The sequence below is a fragment of the Phallusia mammillata genome, chromosome 3, assembly GCF_965637545.1.
Source record: "Phallusia mammillata chromosome 3, kaPhaMamm4.hap1.1, whole genome shotgun sequence".
In the NCBI taxonomy this organism is placed as follows: domain Eukaryota; kingdom Metazoa; phylum Chordata; class Ascidiacea; order Phlebobranchia; family Ascidiidae; genus Phallusia; species Phallusia mammillata.
Genome location: NC_137254.1, coordinates 13,704,035 through 13,723,577, shown reverse-complemented (window position 1 = coordinate 13,723,577; position 19,543 = coordinate 13,704,035). Strand labels below are relative to the sequence as shown.

The 19,543-nt window shown below is 39.2% G+C and overlaps 3 protein-coding genes and 1 pseudogene across 3 annotated transcripts; 1 reads left to right on the top strand and 3 right to left on the bottom strand.

The window, feature by feature from the left end:
- Window positions 1–765: 765 nt before the first annotated feature.
- On the bottom strand, window positions 766–2,230 carry LOC145219597 (uncharacterized). The gene is made up of 5 exons (XM_080086941.1): window positions 2,089–2,230; window positions 1,739–1,808; window positions 1,339–1,445; window positions 1,169–1,264; window positions 766–973 (listed from the first exon to the last, which is right to left on the bottom strand). The coding sequence occupies exons 1-5, from the start codon at window positions 2,228–2,230 to the stop codon at window positions 846–848; spliced, it is 543 nt and encodes a 180-aa protein (XP_079943067.1). The 3' UTR covers window positions 766–845.
- Window positions 2,231–4,059: 1,829 nt separating this feature from the next.
- LOC145219596 (uncharacterized) lies at window positions 4,060–4,725 on the bottom strand (annotated as a pseudogene).
- A 6,425-nt stretch (window positions 4,726–11,150) lies between these two features.
- On the top strand, window positions 11,151–13,025 carry LOC145219595 (zinc finger BED domain-containing protein 5-like). The gene has a single exon (XM_080086940.1). It carries the CDS (start codon window positions 11,151–11,153, stop codon window positions 13,023–13,025), a length of 1,875 nt encoding a protein of 624 aa, XP_079943066.1.
- An 883-nt stretch (window positions 13,026–13,908) lies between these two features.
- On the bottom strand, window positions 13,909–18,368 carry LOC145219594 (general transcription factor II-I repeat domain-containing protein 2A-like). The gene is made up of 5 exons (XM_080086939.1): window positions 18,289–18,368; window positions 16,615–16,720; window positions 16,275–16,534; window positions 14,545–15,773; window positions 13,909–14,237 (listed from the first exon to the last, which is right to left on the bottom strand). The coding sequence occupies exons 1-5, from the start codon at window positions 18,366–18,368 to the stop codon at window positions 13,909–13,911; spliced, it is 2,004 nt and encodes a 667-aa protein (XP_079943065.1).
- Between the last annotated feature and the right edge of the window lie 1,175 nt (window positions 18,369–19,543).

The window sequence follows — 19,543 nt, the reverse complement described above, 5'->3', positions numbered from 1 at the left end:
TCTGGCAGTTTCCACATTGTGTTGGAAGTATAGACGGAAAACACGTCCATTTACAAGCCCCAGCTAACAGTGGATCGTTGTACTTTAATTATAAAAAATGTCATAGTATTGTTTTGCTGGCTGTGGCAGATGCCGATTACAACTTTATTGTCGTTGATGTTGGTGCGTACGGCCGTCAGAGCGACGGCAGTGTTTTGCGCTATTCTACTTTTTGACGTAAGCTGATCGACGAGGAATTGGATCTGCCCCGTGAAGAATTGTTGCCTGGACTAAAAATAAAATGCCTTTTGTATTTGTCGCCGATGAGGCGTTTCCTTTGCGGTACAACATTATGCGTACTTTTCCTGGCCCCGGCCTCAGTTGTGATAAGAGAGTTTTTAACAATAGACTTTCGCGGGCAAGGCGAATCGTTGAAAATGCGTTCGGTATTCTAGCGTCGCGTTTTCGTGTTTTTCGTCGGCCATTATCGATCATTCCCCGTCGGGCAGACAGCGTTGTCAAGGCCTGCACTGTTTTACACAATTTTTTGAGGCAGGAAACCTCTAATGATTCCACAGTACTCGAGAACAGTGACCACGATACCCAACCACAGTCAGCATGGCGGCCATTGAATCGTACTGGACGTCGACATTCAAACAGAGCTGAAGAAGTTAGGCATAACCGAATGCAATATTTTAATAGTGATTTTGGTTCATTGCCAATGGCAAAACGAAATGATTTAAAAACAAATATTTGCTTTTGATGCTGCTTAAATTTCCCCAAGCTTTAAACTTGTGTATTGTGTATTATTTGTAACATATAAACATACACCATTTGTTTGAACATAAATTGAGTTTATGAGTTTTTTATTCACTTAGAGCAGACAGCAGTTTTAAGACTTCAATTTTAAAGTTGTTTTTTTTATTTTTGGGAAGTAACTTTAGTTGTGGCACACAGCTCAACATAAAAAGTTGATCTTCATCATTGTTGACATCTACAAAAGTATAAGACCATATTTTACACTTGCACAACATTTAAAAATGCAAAAATATGTATTTGATGGTTCTGACTGCATATTCATATAGTGCCACAAAAAACCCGAATAGTTAGAGATTTAAAACATGATCAATTATAACAGTATGTTGAAAGAGTACATTTAAGGTGAAAACCAAAACACTTTGTTACTTACTTGGAGGCGGTTCTTTGAGACATTCAAGCAGCTTTGCTTCAAACTCATTGGGTGGTTTGTTTTTCTTTTTTGGTGCAGGTGCATACTCAACAAAATCTGCAACATATGTTTGTTAACACAAATTCAATAATCATCTGGTAAATGCTTTTTACAGTGCTTTCATTTCAAACCTGTTTCACTAGTTGTTGACAATGACAATGTGTCATTATCTTCAATTATAAAATTTTCTGCCTCAACCTCTATGGTGTTTGTCAGATCAACCATGTTTGATGAAGTGCTGAAAATTGCAACAAAATATTTGTTACAAGTTACTTACTATTAAAACCAGGTCCTTAATCTTTTCCAAGCTGCAAGCCAAATCCAAGAACAGCAAAGCCTCAGTGGGTTATACTAATTTTTCAGTTAAAATTTAGGTATAACTTTCCAACTTCATTTATTTAGCTATAGATCAATCTTATCAAAAGTTATAACAATTTACAATAAAAACATAGATTGATTGACAGCACAACAATACAAGACTGTAAACAGTTTATTGAGACAAATACTAAAATTTTTGGCCCAACTAAATACCTTCTTGGCTGAACATATGGAGATATAAAACTTAAAACAGAATAAAGTGGCAAAGTTGAACCAGATGAAGCTGCCGAACCACTTTTATAAGCCTCTTCTACTTTCGTTTTTCTCGTAAATATTTATCCCTGATTGATTTCCACCGTAAAATGCATTTCTTTACCCTGTCTGAACCTAAAACACATTTTTACTCAACTTGTTGCTACACTGCTGGATTTCTGTAAAGGTAGCTGATTCACTATTCAACCAGCTGTATGTGTCTCTTATTTTAAACAACCATGCAAATACAAACTGCCATCAGAAAGTTTAGTTATTTCAAACTGGTTAAACTTGGTTGTATAATTACCAACCTTCCAGGTGAAAAAATTCTGCTATCCTGTTCCACGATGCTTCACGTTTTTTTCTGTCTTTATAGGAGTGGATTGCCACGTTGTATAAATTTTCGTGCTTTTCAACTTGCAGGATGAAATCCTCATCCGAAATCTGGTCCATCTTGCCTGTTTTAGTTTCCCGACAACACAACGACAGTCTGGCGCAACAAGCGTGACTCGAGAATTTATCGCTTTTTGAGCGTTGCAAGCGAACGGCGCGACAAGCGCAGCAAGCGTGACGCGCGTTACGCAAGTTACAATAAAACAAACAACACGTTCGCGCTCGAAGAAGCTCGTGTAAACCAGGCTTAATTGTTACGACTTACTTTGATACCAGAATTATAATTGTCACGCTACAAAGCAGTAATATTCATTTCAGTGCTATGGCACACTTCTGTGGTGTGTCAAATTGTCGCAATTGCTGTTAAATATTGTTTAATTTTGGTTATTGATGAATCTTAAGCCGTTGATTAGTTACTGGAAAATTTAATGGCTAACGACCAGTCAAAAGCAGACGAACATGCGTTAAGAGGTAAACCAATCTAAAGGCTGATTCCATAAGGCTTATCTCACGATGAGTGAATTGTTTCTGCATGTAAGTTTTTCTGTTTGTCACATCTCAGCTGAAGGGGTCAAGCACAAACTAAAAATGCATATTGGCGTGCATGCACGAAGCAGATGTGAGTTGGAAGCATTCACCCAACACTCTTCTGGATCTCTTTTTAAATTAACGTACTGTAAAGGGTTAACCTAGCGTTTTGCGAAAATGCGTTTTGTAGTTTTTCTGTTGTTAAACCGTGTGCAAATGTGATATATATGTTACCTGTAGCAGTAGCTGCAGTACATCAGCATCTTTATCTGGTGACAAATCCCAGGCAAGCATACTACATATGGTCTGCAAGATTTGCATTGACTCAGTATAAGTTTTCTTGGTTTTGGTTTCATCTGAAACAGGTTTAGACACAAACGTAGCAGAGCTACTTGGACGTGGAAAATTAAATCTGCAAATGGATTACCAAGTAGTAAGACAGTATTTGGAAATATAAACCATTAAAAATGCTGAACGTATTGACCTGCAAACTTTTCCACCTTTTTTGCATGATTTGGAATGTGTGTTTTTTTGCTATGTGTTTGCAGCTTTGTTACCATTTCATGCAGCTCTGGATCTTCTTGCGCATCAGGAAAAGTGATGTATTTATCAATAAATTGGTAAACCTCTTCATTTGGACTTAGTGGTGCATCTTTTACCCAGAAAAGTGCATGGATGCCAACGTAAGAAGTTTGAAAACTGATGTTGATTGTATGTGTTATAAGGTATCATAAAATTTCTTACCTCTCATTTGAAATTCAGTCCTGTAAAAGAAATCTACAACCTCTCCGATCGGTTGAGCGTCAGACATAAACATATCGTTAAGAAAGTGGTTAACCCGTTGGTCAAACATGCTGCTGTAACAGGGTTGATTGCTACAAGCTTGCAGTATGAGATTCCCAGTCCAGAACAGGTATAGAGTTGTTGTGTGATACGCAAATTGTCTCAATTATTTCTAGCCATCGCCTATCAGCTGCTGAAAAGCTGCATAACCTTGTGTGATGACAATTGAGGAGTTAGTTAAACTCTGGCTTTATTAAAGTAAAAATACAGCAATGTATCTGCAACACAAACAATAAATAATTTAGGAAATGTAGAAAATGAATCAGCCTAAACGGAAGAGAACGGAACAAGGTAAACCGGAACACAACATAGAAATAACATTCACCACAGTCTCCCCCACAAAAGAAAACAAGGAGCAAACAGGAAACAAATGTTCATGTTTGAAAAATCGCAGCAGTCCATTCCCCAAATCTATTAGGGGGGCTGCGGTCCCGGTGTGATCTCCTTGGGGTTGGTGTTATTGGAGCGTTTTCCTCTAACACCGTTTCATCACTGTCGTTTAGGAGATGAAGGCCCTGCTACATTATCGTTGCATATACATCTTCTTCGGCAGCTTCAATTGACGGTCTTATGTCGTCCGTACAAGAATGCGGACACGGGGCTAGATCCGATGTGGATACCGTGTCCTCCCTTCCGTTAGAGTGGCGAATAAATGCGTATGATGGTATCGCATCAATAAGATAGACTTCATCGCATAGACGTCGCCTTTGTTTCGAACGTGGCGCCGCAAGAGAACGGAGCCCTCTGATAACAACCAAGTTGGCATCGATGCTCCGAACATAGCTCTTCTTCGGAAACGAAACATTCTTTCATGTGGTGTTTCATTCACTGCTGTACAAACTAATGTCCTAATTGCATGGAGAGCTTCATTTCGAACACTTTCCCATTTTGCTTCTGACAAACCTTTGCTGTGTAACAGAAGTTTAATGGCGCGCCAAATAGTTTGATTTGCGCGTTCGCATTGGCTATTACCTGTGGGGTGGTATGGAGAAGAGTTGCTTGCTGCAATGCCTCGTTCTGAAAGAAATGGCTTAACTTCGCGACTAATGAACGATAGACCTCGGTCACTATGTATGTACGCAGGAAAACCGAAGAGACAGAAAAGGGTATTTAGACAACCAATCACTGTTTTTGATGTCATCGCAGAACACGGAAAAACAAAAGGGAATCTGCTATATTCATCAATAACTACAAGCAAGTATGGGTTTGGTCCTCTTACAGATCCTTTAAAATCAATTGACAATCGGTCACACGGTTTAGTTGCTTGTACTAGGGATTGAGAAGCAGGTTGAAAGAATCGAGGCTTAATTTCCGCGCAAGTCTGACACTGCTGCCCGACGCTTTTCGCTTCTTCACTTGTATATGAAAGATTGCGGGTCCGGATCAAGTGATACAGTCTGGCAAAACCTGGATGACACAGCTGTTTGTAAATCGCACGTAAGGTTTTAGTCGATGTGACGGAAGCACAAATGCGAGACATGGCATCGGGTGCAACGTTGTGAATTCCTGGTATGTGACGAATAGAGTAACTAAACTGACCAAGTTCAAGGCGCCATGCAAGTATTTTTGTGTTCTTAATTTTTTCTCGATTTTTCTGATCAAACATGAAGCTTACGGAACGTTGATCAGTGATTAAAGTAAAATGCCTGCCTTTGAGAAATTGAGACCACTTGCGAGAGGCTTCGATGATAGCCGAGGCTTCTTTTTCAACAGCAGGATAATTTCGCTCGCATTTGTTGAGCGTACGAGACATGTACGCTACGGGTCGACCATCTTGTGACAGTATTGCTGGTACAGCATAATCAGACGCATCGGTTTCTACTTCAAACGGAACATTATCTTTAATTGTCCCTAAGCTTTCTTTTCCAAGATCAGATTTTAAGACATTAAAGGCTTCAAGAGGCTTAGCTTGCAGAGGAAATTCAGTAGTAGACAACAGAGGTCGCGCTTTTTTTTAAAAATCTACAATCCATTTTGCGTAGTATACAAATAATCCATTCACTCTTTTCAGTTCTTTAGTAGAATTTGGCGGGCGCATATCGATTAACGGTTGTAAACGGCTTGGATCGGGACGTACTTCCCCGTGGGACACACGATATCCAAGTAAGTCCAGACTCCTTACACCAATTTTGGACTTTGCTTCATTAAAAGTCAAACCGTCACTTCTAGCAGCCTCCAGTAAACGCTCAAGATTTTCTTTGTATTCTTTATCGGTAGCACCAGTTACGGTCAGGTCGTCAAGATACGCATACACCTTAGTTAGTCTATGGCGCCGTATAAATTCATCCATAACTCGCTGAAACGCTGCAACTCCATCAGTGACGCCAAAGGGCAGTCGACGATACTGATACAGCCTCCCATTGCCTTCAAACGCGGTCATTGGTCTCTCTTCAGAAAACAGTGGAATTTGATGGTATGCGGACTTCATATCAAATGAACTGTATACAGAGTCATGTGCGATCTTGTTCACTAATTCTTCCATTCGAGGCAAAGGATACGCATCTAGGTATGTGAATTTATTAATAGTTACTGAATAGTCGATGCAAAGACGCTTCTTTCCTCTGTGTTGTTCCACTACCAACACTTGGGCTCGCCAAGGTGATTTTGCTGGTTCCACGATTCCTGCCGCCTGCAGACGTTTAATTTCAGATTCTATGAAGTTGCGATCATCAGGGCTATATCGTCGTGACTTTTTGGCAATAGGTTTGCAGCTCGGATCCAAGAACTGAAATATTCTCGAAGGTTTCAGTTTGGCAGCTGAAACATTAAGCACTGGGTGAGTCTTAACAAAAGGTATTTTTAATGGTCGTTCAGGTCCGCCGTACTGGAAAATAACTTCAGAATGTAGTTTAAGAAAATTCTGCCCCAAGATTACATCAGCGCAGAGATCTGGCATCACACCGAGTTGCAAATTGGAATATTCTCGACCCAACAATGTGATATTAGCTTCTGTTCTACCTTCAATCTTGGCCTCCATTCTGCGCATGGCTAACGAAATTTGTTGCGAGTCCCCGCGTCCTGTAAGTTGCAATCGCCCAGCAGCATTCTTGTTTATAAAGTTCTCTGATGCACCCGTGTCAATCAACACGTCAACAATCTGGCCTTCAACGTTTCCTTTTACAACTGCGGGACCGAGCGCGCCTTACTGACGCCGCGCTATCGGCCTCAGGTGGTTTGGTTAAACAAACTTTTGCAAAATGGCTACGTTTGTTGCAATAATGGCACATTGCATTGCGTGCAGGACGTCGGCTTATGTGCAAGCCACCACCACAAAAAAACATCTTTTGCGCGCTTTTCCACTTTTGAATGCGGCCAACAGTTCTGACGATACTAAATTGCCATCTCGTGAAACTGGTGAGTGTTGTTCCGCTGATTGAGCTCCAGGGACAGCGGATACAGCTAACTGGCTTCTGCCCCCCGCCTGCTTCTGTGCTCGATCAAGGCAATCAGCAACATTTATAAACGCATCTCTGGTTAATTCATCTCGGTACTCACTTGCTGATACAGCTTTGAAAGTGCAATCTTTAGCCAAAGATTTTAAACTGTGCAAATTCTGTTGCGGCCTCATCCATTTGTTGATGGCGACTAACAAGAAGATGACGAGCATACACATTGTTCTTTTTCTTTACGTATGCAGATTGCAGAGTTGTGACAATATCGTCATATGATTCGACATCTTCCACTAGTGGGAAAACAGAAGGAGATAAACAACTTATAATTACTCGGGTTTTGTTATCTGCCATCTTCAAGATATGCAATATAGTCTTTCACGGTCCTTAGCCAATATGTAAATATTTTTGAAGGTTCAGGATCCGTTGTGGCTATTGTGAGTTCCTTTGGTCTGGAAAGTTGCTGCTTTTCCATTATCAAAATTTAATTTACTTTAATAAATTGTGACCATTGAGAAGTTAATTAAACTCTGGTTTTATTAAAGTAAAATAATGTATCTGCAACACAAACAATAAATAACTTAGGAAATGTAGAAAACGAATCAGCCTAAACGGAAGAGAAAACTAAACATCCTACTTTTACCGAGACAAAACACTAATGACCGGAAGGAAGTAACATGGCGTAACGGAAAGGAAAAACGGAACAAGGTAAACCGGAACACAACATAGAAATAACATTCACCACACCTAGTAGGAATGCCAAGTTGTCTAAGCATGCCAAACAAATCTTTTAGGTTTTTTCCCATTATGGGGGACTGCCACGAATACTTTTTAGCGACTTATATGCTTCATCTTTTCTCAAAAACTTCTTTATAGATTCCTCTACAAGTAAAACATCCCTTGTAATTGTATTACAATCGGGCATTGTAGTTGTAGTTTTTTCTCATTGTAATGGCAATGGATGAAGCAACAGTTGCTACATCGTTGATGTACTGACCCAAAATATGTACTCAGCACAGGTAGCAAACCTATTGTCACAACTCAAAATCCTTGTGTTTAAATACCGAATAAATGCAACTTTTTTGTTGAAAAGTATTTTTCCCAGAAGGAAATAAAACAGGGAAACCCTCTGCTTCTTGTGCTTTGGTGGGTTTGTTTCATTCCCCAGGTGCAAGACACAATATTTTATCATCCGTATCAAAAAGCTACTGTGCTGGGTTTGTAGGGAGAAGGCAGGACACAAGAGGAACAGTGGTTTGACTTATAATCCTCTACAAAAACGCAAGTTATTATTTCGCTTTTCACAAAAAAACTGCCAAAAAATAATCTTACCATTTCCAGAGTTTCAAGTCTATAGAGCTCTTCTGGCAAATGTATTTTTGAAATACACTTAATACTATCCAGAGTTTGTCTTATTATGTGTGTTGTTGTTTGTAGAATCACAACCTGGGTGCAATCCATGATTTAAAAAAAGATTATAACTTAAAGGTAAAACAAGAAACCTAAAGTTGTTAGTTCCACATCTTCAAGCATTTCTTTTACGACATTCTTCGGCAAATGCAATGTACCGTCTTGAATATCATGGTCTGTAAAGTAAAGGTTTTTGGATATTTGCCAAAACATTAGTGAGTTACATTTACAAAGCTTTAAAATGTAAGAAGTGGAATTTTAAACTACCTGTTTTTTCATCACAGTATTGCAACAGATCAGCTTCTGCGTAGTTAATTTTTCTCAATTGAATATCTAATACAAAAGCCCTGTTACAGATCTAATAAATTTGAAAAATCACATATGCAATACCTTTAAAATTTGTGTTTATTGACTTTAATTTTTCCAGGTTAATTTGTTGGTACTTTAATAAGGGTGTCTGTTGTGATCGGTCTTGGAATAACAGAGGCTGTATGTTGGAGTGCACACAGACAACTGATCCATGGATTCCCTTTTGCAATCCCATAGGCCAGTGGTTCTTACCCGGTGGGAAATTTATTGTTTTCAGAGGGAAATTATACCAAACTCGGGCCCGAGGGTCGAACCCGGCTTTGAATTAATCGTTGAAAGTTACTTTACTAATATTTTTCCGCAAAAAGATGTAAGATTTCAGCAAGGCTTACAAGACACATATGAATCTAAAGTAGGGTTGCCATATTTTATGAAACACAATCCCTGACAAAATTTATTTAGGTTGCGTGAACCCAGTTTTTCTCAAACTTTAAGTCTAAATGTGTTGACGTAAGTCTGAGTGTGCATTTCAGAAAAACGAAAGTTGATTGCAGGATTTTAGCTAGTTATGCAAAATTGCGCATAACAATGATCCATTACAGACAGGACAAAAACATTAAAATTGTGCGCGAACAATTGCATTTTTGTTAGTTGTCATGTAATAAAGCCTATTGTTTAACAATGGAGACAGTCGATTCTCACTTGAACTTTGATTTCAACTCATCCAGTTGCACAAACTGACGCCAAATAAGGATATAGAATTACTTCCACCTTTTCGAGGTCCCCGCAAAATGCCCTAAAGGACCGCGGACCCCAGTCTGAGAACCGCTGCGTCGACCATTTTTGTGATCCAAACACTTCTATTCCGGAATAAATTAGAATATTGGGAAGTCACACGGACAGCGACACGAGAAAACGTTGCATACGATACTCTGATCCTTGTCAATTAACGTTCTGCACAAGCTTTTGTTTAGTTATTTTTTTAACCAACAAAATTAAACGATGGGAGTCACAAGGACCTTTTTAAATTTAAAGAAAAAAGCCACTGTAAAAATGTTCTGATGTCTCACGCATTCGACTTTTAGTTGTTAGTTAGTTCCTTGCATATCAGGTACACAGTTAAAGGAAATTTCCCACGTTCTCATATAGCTTTGAATGCTGTGTTTTCTTGAGACGCGGATTTTTATTTGTGTATTTAACGCATATTGTTAAACATCTAGTAACAAACAGGTATTGTTACGCGCGCACACACATCAAACAGTAACAGGTACGTCAACCTGCGCGCCGCCAGTTTACCTCTTTACGTCTCATGGTATCGATGCGGTTGTAGCTATCTATTAGAAACTTTCTCCGTTGGTACATTAATTTCATAAAATATACAAATATTTTTTCTTGAAATCCGGACTTTTAGGTACATTTTCAACACTGAATTCCCGGATATGTCAGGGAAAATCCGGACGAATGGCAACCCTAATCTAAAGGCCAGTATCAATGACTTTGCTATTGTGCGCGAATAAAAGCCTTTCTTTTGTTGATTATGATGCAATAAAGTACTATTGCAAGTAGAGGAGACTCTTTAAAATTCCAAAAACTGAACCTCTCACAGAAGCACTATTTAAACGAGATTGCAGTATACATTTGGAGTTCCAGACCAAATCGCTTCACAAAATTATTTCATTAAAGAATAAATTTTTTTGTTAACGTTGGGCACAAAACATCATTATTAAAAAAGCAGAGGAGGAAATTCGAAGTTGGTGGTTGACTTTAGTGGGAAACCTCGCTAAAAAGGTTAAGAACCACTGCCTTAGACAAAGCAACTATTTTTATAAAAGGTATAATTGGAGAAACTAAGTGTCTCTCCAATGTGTTGAGACTGCTTAGTTCATCTGGTATTGTATCGGTTTCCAAACCATTTTGCCAGGCGGGGCATGTGGCCTCTTTTCAAATAATTATTGCGAGTGAAGCAAATCCACCTTTTGTCATCAACCTTAACTTCAAGTGAATTATTGCCGCAATTATTATTGTTAAATACTTTAATGCAGGGGTGCCCAACCTGTCGATCGCGATCGACTGGTCGATCGCGGCATGATTAAAAGTCGATCGCAAGAGATTTTTGAAATTATACGTTTTTTCTTGCGTAACAGAGCTTTCTGCTTTAATTCTTCTCTGTTGCAATGTTCATTGTCATTGTTTACCAGACAAACAAAGAAGCACGCCTTTTGTCAACGTCACCAACATTATTATCGAAATGGATTGTTAAGTTTGAAGAAGGAACGATAATAGTTTGCCTTGTTATTTACTTCAAATAGTTTTTTTAGCCCTGTTAGCTCGATATTTTAGGTCTGGTATAGTTTGTTGTTGTATGTTTATCTGTTAAACCATGCTACGAAAAGTGCTTAAAATGATTGTACAATTATGCAGGTTTTTAGCAAGGTTTAATAAGAAGAAAAAAACACTGCACTTTAGTCAGAGCTTATTTACATATTAGTTTTTGTTTTGACATGGCTGAGACGAAACGAGTCAAGACGTACCACTTTAATCGTGAATGGGAGGAAGATTACTTTTTTGTAAATTCTTTTTCAAAAGTGGTTTGTTTGATTTGCAATGCCACAGTGGCTTTAGCAAAAAAAGGAAATGTAGAGCGCCATTTTAAAACAGTACATGGAAGCTATGAGAAAGATTTTCCTGCGAAAACGCCGTCACGCACATTAAAAGTGCAAGAATTAAAAGCACAACTCCTGGCACGTCAGTCCATCTTTACTAAACCGAGCAACAAGTGTGAGGCCGCAACCATTGCTTCCTATCGCATCAGCCACGTACTTGCCAAACACAAAAAGCCATTCAAAGACGGAGAAACAATAAAGGAAGCCTTTCTTGAAGCCGCTGATAGCCTTTTTGACGAATACAAAAATAAAACAAAGATTGTACAGGCTATTAAAGAAGTGCAACTATCTCGAAATACTATTACAAGGCGATATGAGGGACTGGCCAGGGATGTAGAGAGGCAGCTGGTGGCAGACATAAACGTCTGTGAGTGCTTTTCGTTGCAGTTTGACGAATCGACTGATATGGTGGATCAGGCACAACTGTGTGTTTTTGTCAGAATGGCGTTTGAAGACATGAGCACGAAGGACGAGCTACTCACGATTTTATCATTAAAGGGGCACACGAGAGGAATTGATATTTTCAACGTGTTCATGAAGTTTGTAAGCGAGCAAAAATTGTCACTCTTTAAGCTAGTCTCCATCACAACTGATGGAGCTCCTGCTATGACTGGCCGGACGAGTGGGTTTGTTGCACTTTGTAAACAAAGTGAATTGTTTCCAGGTATCCTTAGTTACCATTGCTTGATTCACCAGCAAGCATTGTGCGGAAAGGTTTTAAATATGAAAGATGTCATGGATATTGCAATGAAAGTTGTATGTTCTTTGCGTGCAAGGAGTCTGCAGAGAAGACTTTTCCGTGCTCACTTGGAGGAACACGATGCTGAGCACGTAGATTTGCTCCTTCACACGGATGTTAGGTGGTTAAGTAAGGGAAAATTTCTAGCCAGGTTTAAGATGCTGCTTCCTGAAATCAAAGACTTTCTGAAACATTCCAAAAATCTGGAGTATTACAACAAACTAGATGACCATCAATGGCTTATGGATTTATCGTTTCTAGCAGATATCACTGGAGAGCTCAATGAATTAAATTTGGAGCTGCAGGGAAAGAATAAGGATATAGTCAGCATGATAACGTCGATAAACACGTTTAAAAGCAAGCTTTATTTAATGTCAACCAGGCTGCAGAGTGGTAATCTACGCAACTTTCCTCACATTCAGGCAGAATTACAACGTCAGAATAAAAGCGCCACACACCTTGCGAGTAGTGAAGGATATCAGGGGCACATTCAGGCCATCTTGACAGAGTTTGAAAAACGTTTTAAGGACTTTTCAAGTATTCAGCCTATAGCCAGCTATATGTGTAATCCATTTATAGCAGGTATTGACGTAGGTGAGATTGCCGTAAAATTAAATGCAGTGTTTGACTTGGAAACTTTCGCTCTTGAAGATGAAATACTGATGCTGCAAAACGACGTTTGTTTGAAAGCCAGATCAACGTCCTCTCAGTCTGGGGAGCATGTGGTGTTTTGGAAAGACCTCACAAAAGGGAAGTATCCCAATCTTAGGAGATGTGCTTTGAACCTTACAGCTCTTTTTGGGTCAACGTATTTGTGTGAGTCAGCTTTCTCGCACATGAAAATAATTAAGTCCAAGTACAGATCAACAATCACTGATGACCACCTTGCAGCCTGCCTACGTCTTGCAACCAGCTCCTACACTCCCGACTACGAGAAACTAGCTTCATCCTCCCAAAGCCAGATCTCCCATTAATGTAGCGGGCAACAAATGCTTTCGTTCTTTGTTTAATAAAAAATACATGCCAACAGCAATTTAGGTTTCATGCGAGGGCCAATACCGGCTCAAGTCTTTAAAAGTTTTTTCAGCAGTGAACCTAAAAGTTTAATTAGTAGTAAATTAACTATAAAAAAATTATTTGAGACAAGCAGCAAAAGGTATTAACATCAGAAAAGCCTTGTTGGGCCAACCGACAGCAAAATCATTTTCCAGGCAACTATACCGTTATAACAGTCACGAAATAACAAGTACAATAACAGCAGTGTACTGATGTAAGCCAGGTAAAGATTTGCATAATTTTGCGGTGGAGGCACAAGCCTGGTCGATCTCCAAAGCTCATCTAGTTGAAAAGTAGACCTTGGGTCAAAAAAGGTTGGGCACCCCTGCTTTAATGCAACAACCATATTTTGGAAGAAGATGGCAGTGTGTGCGAAATATATTAACACAATGGTTTATGTTGCTGAGTATTTTTTTTCTTTCCTTCCACCTTGTAGTGTTTGACTTTAGAGCTGCTTGCCTAAAATCTTTTGATGATACTTCTGCCTTTTTCGTTGTGCACATAACATTTTAAACTTAGATCTGAAGTCAGATTGTTCATAGTACTTTCTGTTAACATCACCAGCAGCTCGTTGTTTGAAGCAATCATGATACCTTCTGTCTATGTCAGGGGTGGCCAACCGGTCAGAGCTCAAGAGCCATATTTTTTTCTGTGTTTCCACAAAGAGCCACACTATAAAGATGGTCGAGAAAAAATGAAAGTCAAAAACAAACAGAAAAGAATTTTAATACTGAATAAATATAACAATCGAAGCTATTTTTCCCTGCCTCCTTTCACAGCACTGCATATTATGCATGTTGCTTAGTGGGACTTCTGGCATTCCTTGCCTTGAACAATCCTCTTCAGATCTGGCTTGTAATGAGTGGTTGCCACTCGAAGCAATTCTTTAACATGGGTGTCAGTCAGAACAGATCGGTGCTTTAATTTCACGTGTTTCAGGGTGGAAAACACAGACTCGCAGACGTATGTTGATCCAATTATTGACAGTATCTTAAGCGCAGCCCGTTTGACATTGGCGTATTTTTCCATTGGCACACTTTTCCAGAACTCGATGGTCCCTTCCCTTAAAGCGGGTTTCAGTCGGTCCTCCTCACAAAGATCAATAAATTCTAACTCAGCCGCAGCCTCATCTGTGACCAGCGGGGTTTTCAAACAGTTGGTCTCTACATTAAGTGGGTCAACGAGGAATGAAATTTGTGGCCTTTTGAGTTGTAGATCACGGAACCGGGTCACGAAATTTTGATGCAGGTTTTCAACCAGTGTTGCAAATCCAGCTGTTTTTTTTATTCAGGGCGACACTGGTTACTTGCCCGCTGGCTTTTAGCAGAGTGGGAAAATGCTTTAAATCTCTCTTCTGAATATGCGCCTTGAACAGCATCAGTTTGTTGACAAACGCAAACACACTTTGCACTAGGTCAGGCAGCATTTTGAACTTACCCTGCAGGGTCAGGTTCAGTCTGTCCAAGTGACACAGCATGTCAACTAAGAAGGCCAAATCCATAATCCACTCGTGGTTTGAGAGGACGGGATAATGCTTACCCTTCTCTTCCATGAACAGTTTCACGGCATCCAAAAGCTCAAAAATGCGAGAAAGTACCTTGCCTTTTGATAGCCACCTCACAGTGCAGTGCAGCGGTAGGTCACCTGGAAGCCTTTGGTCCAGCTCGGCGATAAGATTCCTGAATTGCCTGTGGTTAAGCGCATGTGTGCGGATGTAGTTGACGATTTCCATCACAGGCTTCATGACATTGTCTAAATTCAATGATTTAGACACGAGTTGCTCCCTGTGAATGATGCAGTGAAAATTCCAAAACTCGGGAAATGTTTGATCAGCTTTGCACAGCCCCACAAGCCCGTTCGCAGATCCTTTCATGGCTGGAGCCCCATCCGTGACTATTGCAGTTAGTTTCTGCACAGGCAGATTTGCATTCGCAAATACAGTCATCATTGTTTGTTTCAAATCTACACCACGGGTTCTGTCTTTTAACGGCACAATATCAAGAAGTTCTTCTTTGATCACACAATCGTTTGACACAAATCGTGCAAATATTGTCAACTGAGGTTTGTCTTGAATGTCACAACTCTCATCCAATGCGACACTGAAATAGTCACATGCTTGAAGGGCAGAGTGCAACTTTGATTCAGTAGTGGTGTTAATGTCCGATATTCTGTGTTCAACAGCGTGGCGGGACAGCTGGACTTCGGATACCATTCGCTTTAGCTTGCCGTTTTCAGGAGACAAGATTTCAATAATGTCACTGAAACATTTTTTAACAAACTCTCCTTCATTGTATGGCTTTTTATCCCGTGCAATGTTCCAAGCCAGTTGATACGATGCAAGCGTTGCGGTTTCTGAGGACTTTGTAAATTTGTGGAAGAACTGTTTTTGCTTTTCTGCTTGCGGTTTCAAAGTAACCAACTTGTGCTTGCGAAGTTCAGTTCCTTTTGGAAATTCCTGGTCAATATTAGCATGTAATGAGCTGAAATGGCGCTGAAGGTTTGACGCCTTAAAATTCGCCAATAATGCCTGGCATATAAGGCAAAATGGCTTGCCATTACGCTCAACCCAAAAATATAAACTCTCCCATTCTGTTAAAAACATCCTGTTTTCTTCTTCATATTTTCGTTTGACTGCTCTTTTTTTCTCTGCCATTTTAATAGCTAACCTGACAAAAATTGTTTGTTCAAAAGATCTTGTCCCCGTTGAGAAACTTCTGCCGTATTTTCATCTAACGCGCATGCGTAACGGATTGATAGCCCAAAAAGCAACAGATTGGATCATTAAAACACGTTGTTGTAAATATAACTGTGGCTTTGTGTCTCATTCGCATTGTGCGCAACAATGAGAAATCATTCATTCAAACAATTGGATATTTGTCATCATAATCAGGCCATTTACCACCTAAAGTTGCAGTTTTAAGGCAAGGTTTGTGGCCACTGCGATAGTAAGTTTGTTCAAAAGCAAAATTGTTATAGCTTAACCTCAAAATTAACGATGTTTGTACCAGATCGCCGAAGACTAACCAAAATATCCACAGTGGTCAAAACCTCGTAAGAGCCGCATAAAACCAGGCAAAGAGCCGCATGCGGCTCGCGAGCCGCGGGTTGGCCACCCCTGGTCTATGTGCTATTTTGTTTTCGAAAAACTTTTTATATGAGTGCGATACTGTTCATCTTCCCAGTATTTTTGATGAATGATTTTCTTGGCCTTTTCAATCTTTTGCTGTTTGTGGGTAGTGTCCTTGTAGTATCTTTGTTTTGATGCATCTTTTATCGTTGCACGAAAGGCTGGAATGCTGTGGTATTTCGTTTTAATTCTGTCTCCAGCTTTTCCAATTGCAGAAACTCTGTGTTCATTGTTTTCCTTGTACTTTCTTTTCAAGTTTCCAATATTCTGATACTTGTAATCAGTGTCCTTGTGGTTCTTCTGTTTTGATGTACCTTTTATTGTTGCCTGAAAGGCTGGAATGCTGTGGTACTTCGTTTTAACCGGCTTTTTTTAATTACAGAAAGTCTATGTTTCTTGTACTTTGTCTTCAAGTTTTGAATCTTCTGATGCTTGTAGGCAAGGTCATCATGATATTTTTGTTTAGCTGCATCTTTGACTGGTGCTCTGAATAAAGGGTCATGGTGATATTTTTTTTGTCATTCGCTGTGTTGCATCTCTAATAACACTAGCTCTGTACTGTTTGTTTTTTCTGTATTTTTGTTTACTGCATCCAATCTTATGCTGCTTGTAGCATATGTCCTCATTGTATCTTTGTTTTAAAACTTTTTTTGCTGTTGCACGAAATTCAGGATCATTTAGGTATAATCTTTTGTGTTTTGTTTACTATTTTTATTTGTTTATTGCTTATAATTGATGTCTTCGTGATATCTTCTTTTTGAAGCATTTCTTACAGATGCTCTGTAAGCAGGATCATTGTGGTATTTACTTTTTCGATTTTTCTAATTTCAAAGCTCTGTAATGTTTACTTTCCTTGTATTTTCTTTTGTTTTTCACTGTTTTTGTTTCTTTGGCACCTTGTTGTATAGTAGTTTTCCTTTCATAAATTTCTTGCAAGCATCTCTGGCTTTCAAAATATTTTGTTAACAAATCAGAGAAATGATGTACCGCACTTGAAACAGGTTGTATAATCTTCGTTGAAACCTGAAAATTTTTTGTTTGTTTGTAACTTGTATGGCATAAATATCTAAAGCAGGATTCTTTGACAGGGTCGATTTGGTCCACCAAGGGGGCGATGATGACAATTTTCGAAGTTGGGGGCAATTTTACTTCAAAGGGGGGTTATTTCAGTATTACTGACTGTATACATAGACACAAGAACAGTGAGACTCAGCTAACTTTAACTTACAAGCGGCATTTATTTGTCTTGCATTACATTGTGTTTACTGGCGATTTGTGCTGTTTGGAGCAATGTTGGGCATTTAATTTGCAACAGGGGACATAGCGTTGGTCGACCTCTTAATAAAAATGCGGGATGTCCAGAGCTGTTTCGACAAAATTAAAGCACTTCAAAATGATATTGAAATGTTTACACTTCGATACAGAGTTCTAAAACCCAGAAAGCCGGTAAAAAATGGTTGAAGAGTGCAAAATCAGCGAAAGAAAAATTACGGACGAATTTTTTTAAGTTACAAAACATACGGCTGAACTCAAAACGATACTTTGTCAGATTTTTTTAAAGAAGTGGAATCATTTACCGAAAGTCTCGCCAAACGATGCAAAACTAATTAAAGGAACCTTTTTCTCATGTTACTCGCAGTGTGAAATGTATGCTTCACTTTGTTTATTATATTCGTTTTCACGTTTTGTTTCACGCTTTGAAATTGTGTTTTTATTTTTCAGGAAATTAGATGGTTAATAGTTTCCTAGGACCACATTTCGAAATGGAGCGAAAAATTGTGTTTGATAAAATGTACTCGCGACAAAAAGATTTAGCCATGGCATTCTTGCGGGCGGACAACCATTTGTGGTGAGGCGAACACCAGGCTGCCATTGACGAAATGGAACATGGTCAAGAACTGTTAAACCAAACCATGCTTGACTTTAAGAAGGAAATAACAGCGATATTCAATCGCCTCAGAACAGACACCAGAATGTCCAGGCCTACTAAAATGAATTATACTTACTTATATGAAATAAATTGTACTTACTTTTTTGTGTTTTTTCGTACTCACATTCGTTTGTCATTGTCACGTTCCAGTATATTCCTTTGTTTACCCCTTTCCTTTACCTCGCGACTGTGTTTTTTTGCCATGTTAGATAATAATAAAAAACATTCCCGATAAACGCTGAGTCGACACTCGTTAGCATTGGACGCGTCACTATACCAAAATGTAATTGAAAAACATGCATAAAAAATTTAATAAACGGAAGCGTAAGAAAGTGTCGTACTTTTTTTTACCCATTACCATTTTAGCGGCCTTTTCACGTTAAAACAAACATTTTGTAACAAAGGGATCAAAGCAAACAGACAGTACAAATTTGCCCATGTTAAGGCAGAAACAAAGCAGCTGTAGGAAATTTTAGTTCCTTTCAAATCCAACACAATTTAAAAAAAACTGACCCATTTTAGGGGGCTAGTGGGGTTCGACACACAAATTGAAAAAATATGAAACCACAATGACTCAATTAATAGAAATGCAAAATTTGAGCCAAATCCGCCAATGTTTACAATTTCGACCACTAGAGGTGTTTTGAGCAACAATCGTTAATAACTCTGACGTCATAGGGCTGTTAACAACCACAAACGGCAAATTTCTGTGGCGCAAAAGGTCCACCAAGCAACCCACAAACGAGTAGCATACAACTAGCTGCCCTTGTGACACTATTGTGTCACAGAAATTTGCCGTTTGTGGTGCCCAGTAACATACAAATACGTATTACACTTTGGGGGCTTGTGGGGTAAATGTTAGGGTTGAACACAACAATCGACACCTATTAATGGCATACTATACAAGCTATCCAAATTTTAGCCATTTCTGACATTGTTTACAAACTCATCCTTTTAAGGGGCTAGCGGGGTAAATACTAGGGTTACCTGGACAAACAAAGTGGGATGCACATCTACATAACTATATCTACCATCTGCATAAGTTACAGCCACATCCATCAAGCTTTTGATGGCAAAACGAGTCGGACCAACTTTGGGGAAAAACACATTTTAGGGGGCTAGCGAGGTAAATACTTGGGTTATCAACAACAACAAAGTGGTATGCACATCTACATAAATATATCTACCATCTGTATAAATTTCGCCCAAGTCCAACAAACATTTGATGGAAAAACGAGTCGGCCAAACTTCGGGTAAAAAAACACCTATTTTAGGGGGCTAGCGGGGTAAATACTGGGGGTTATCAACAAAAACAAAGTGTGATGCACATCTACATAACTACATCTACCATATGTGTAAATTTCAGCCAAATCCATGAA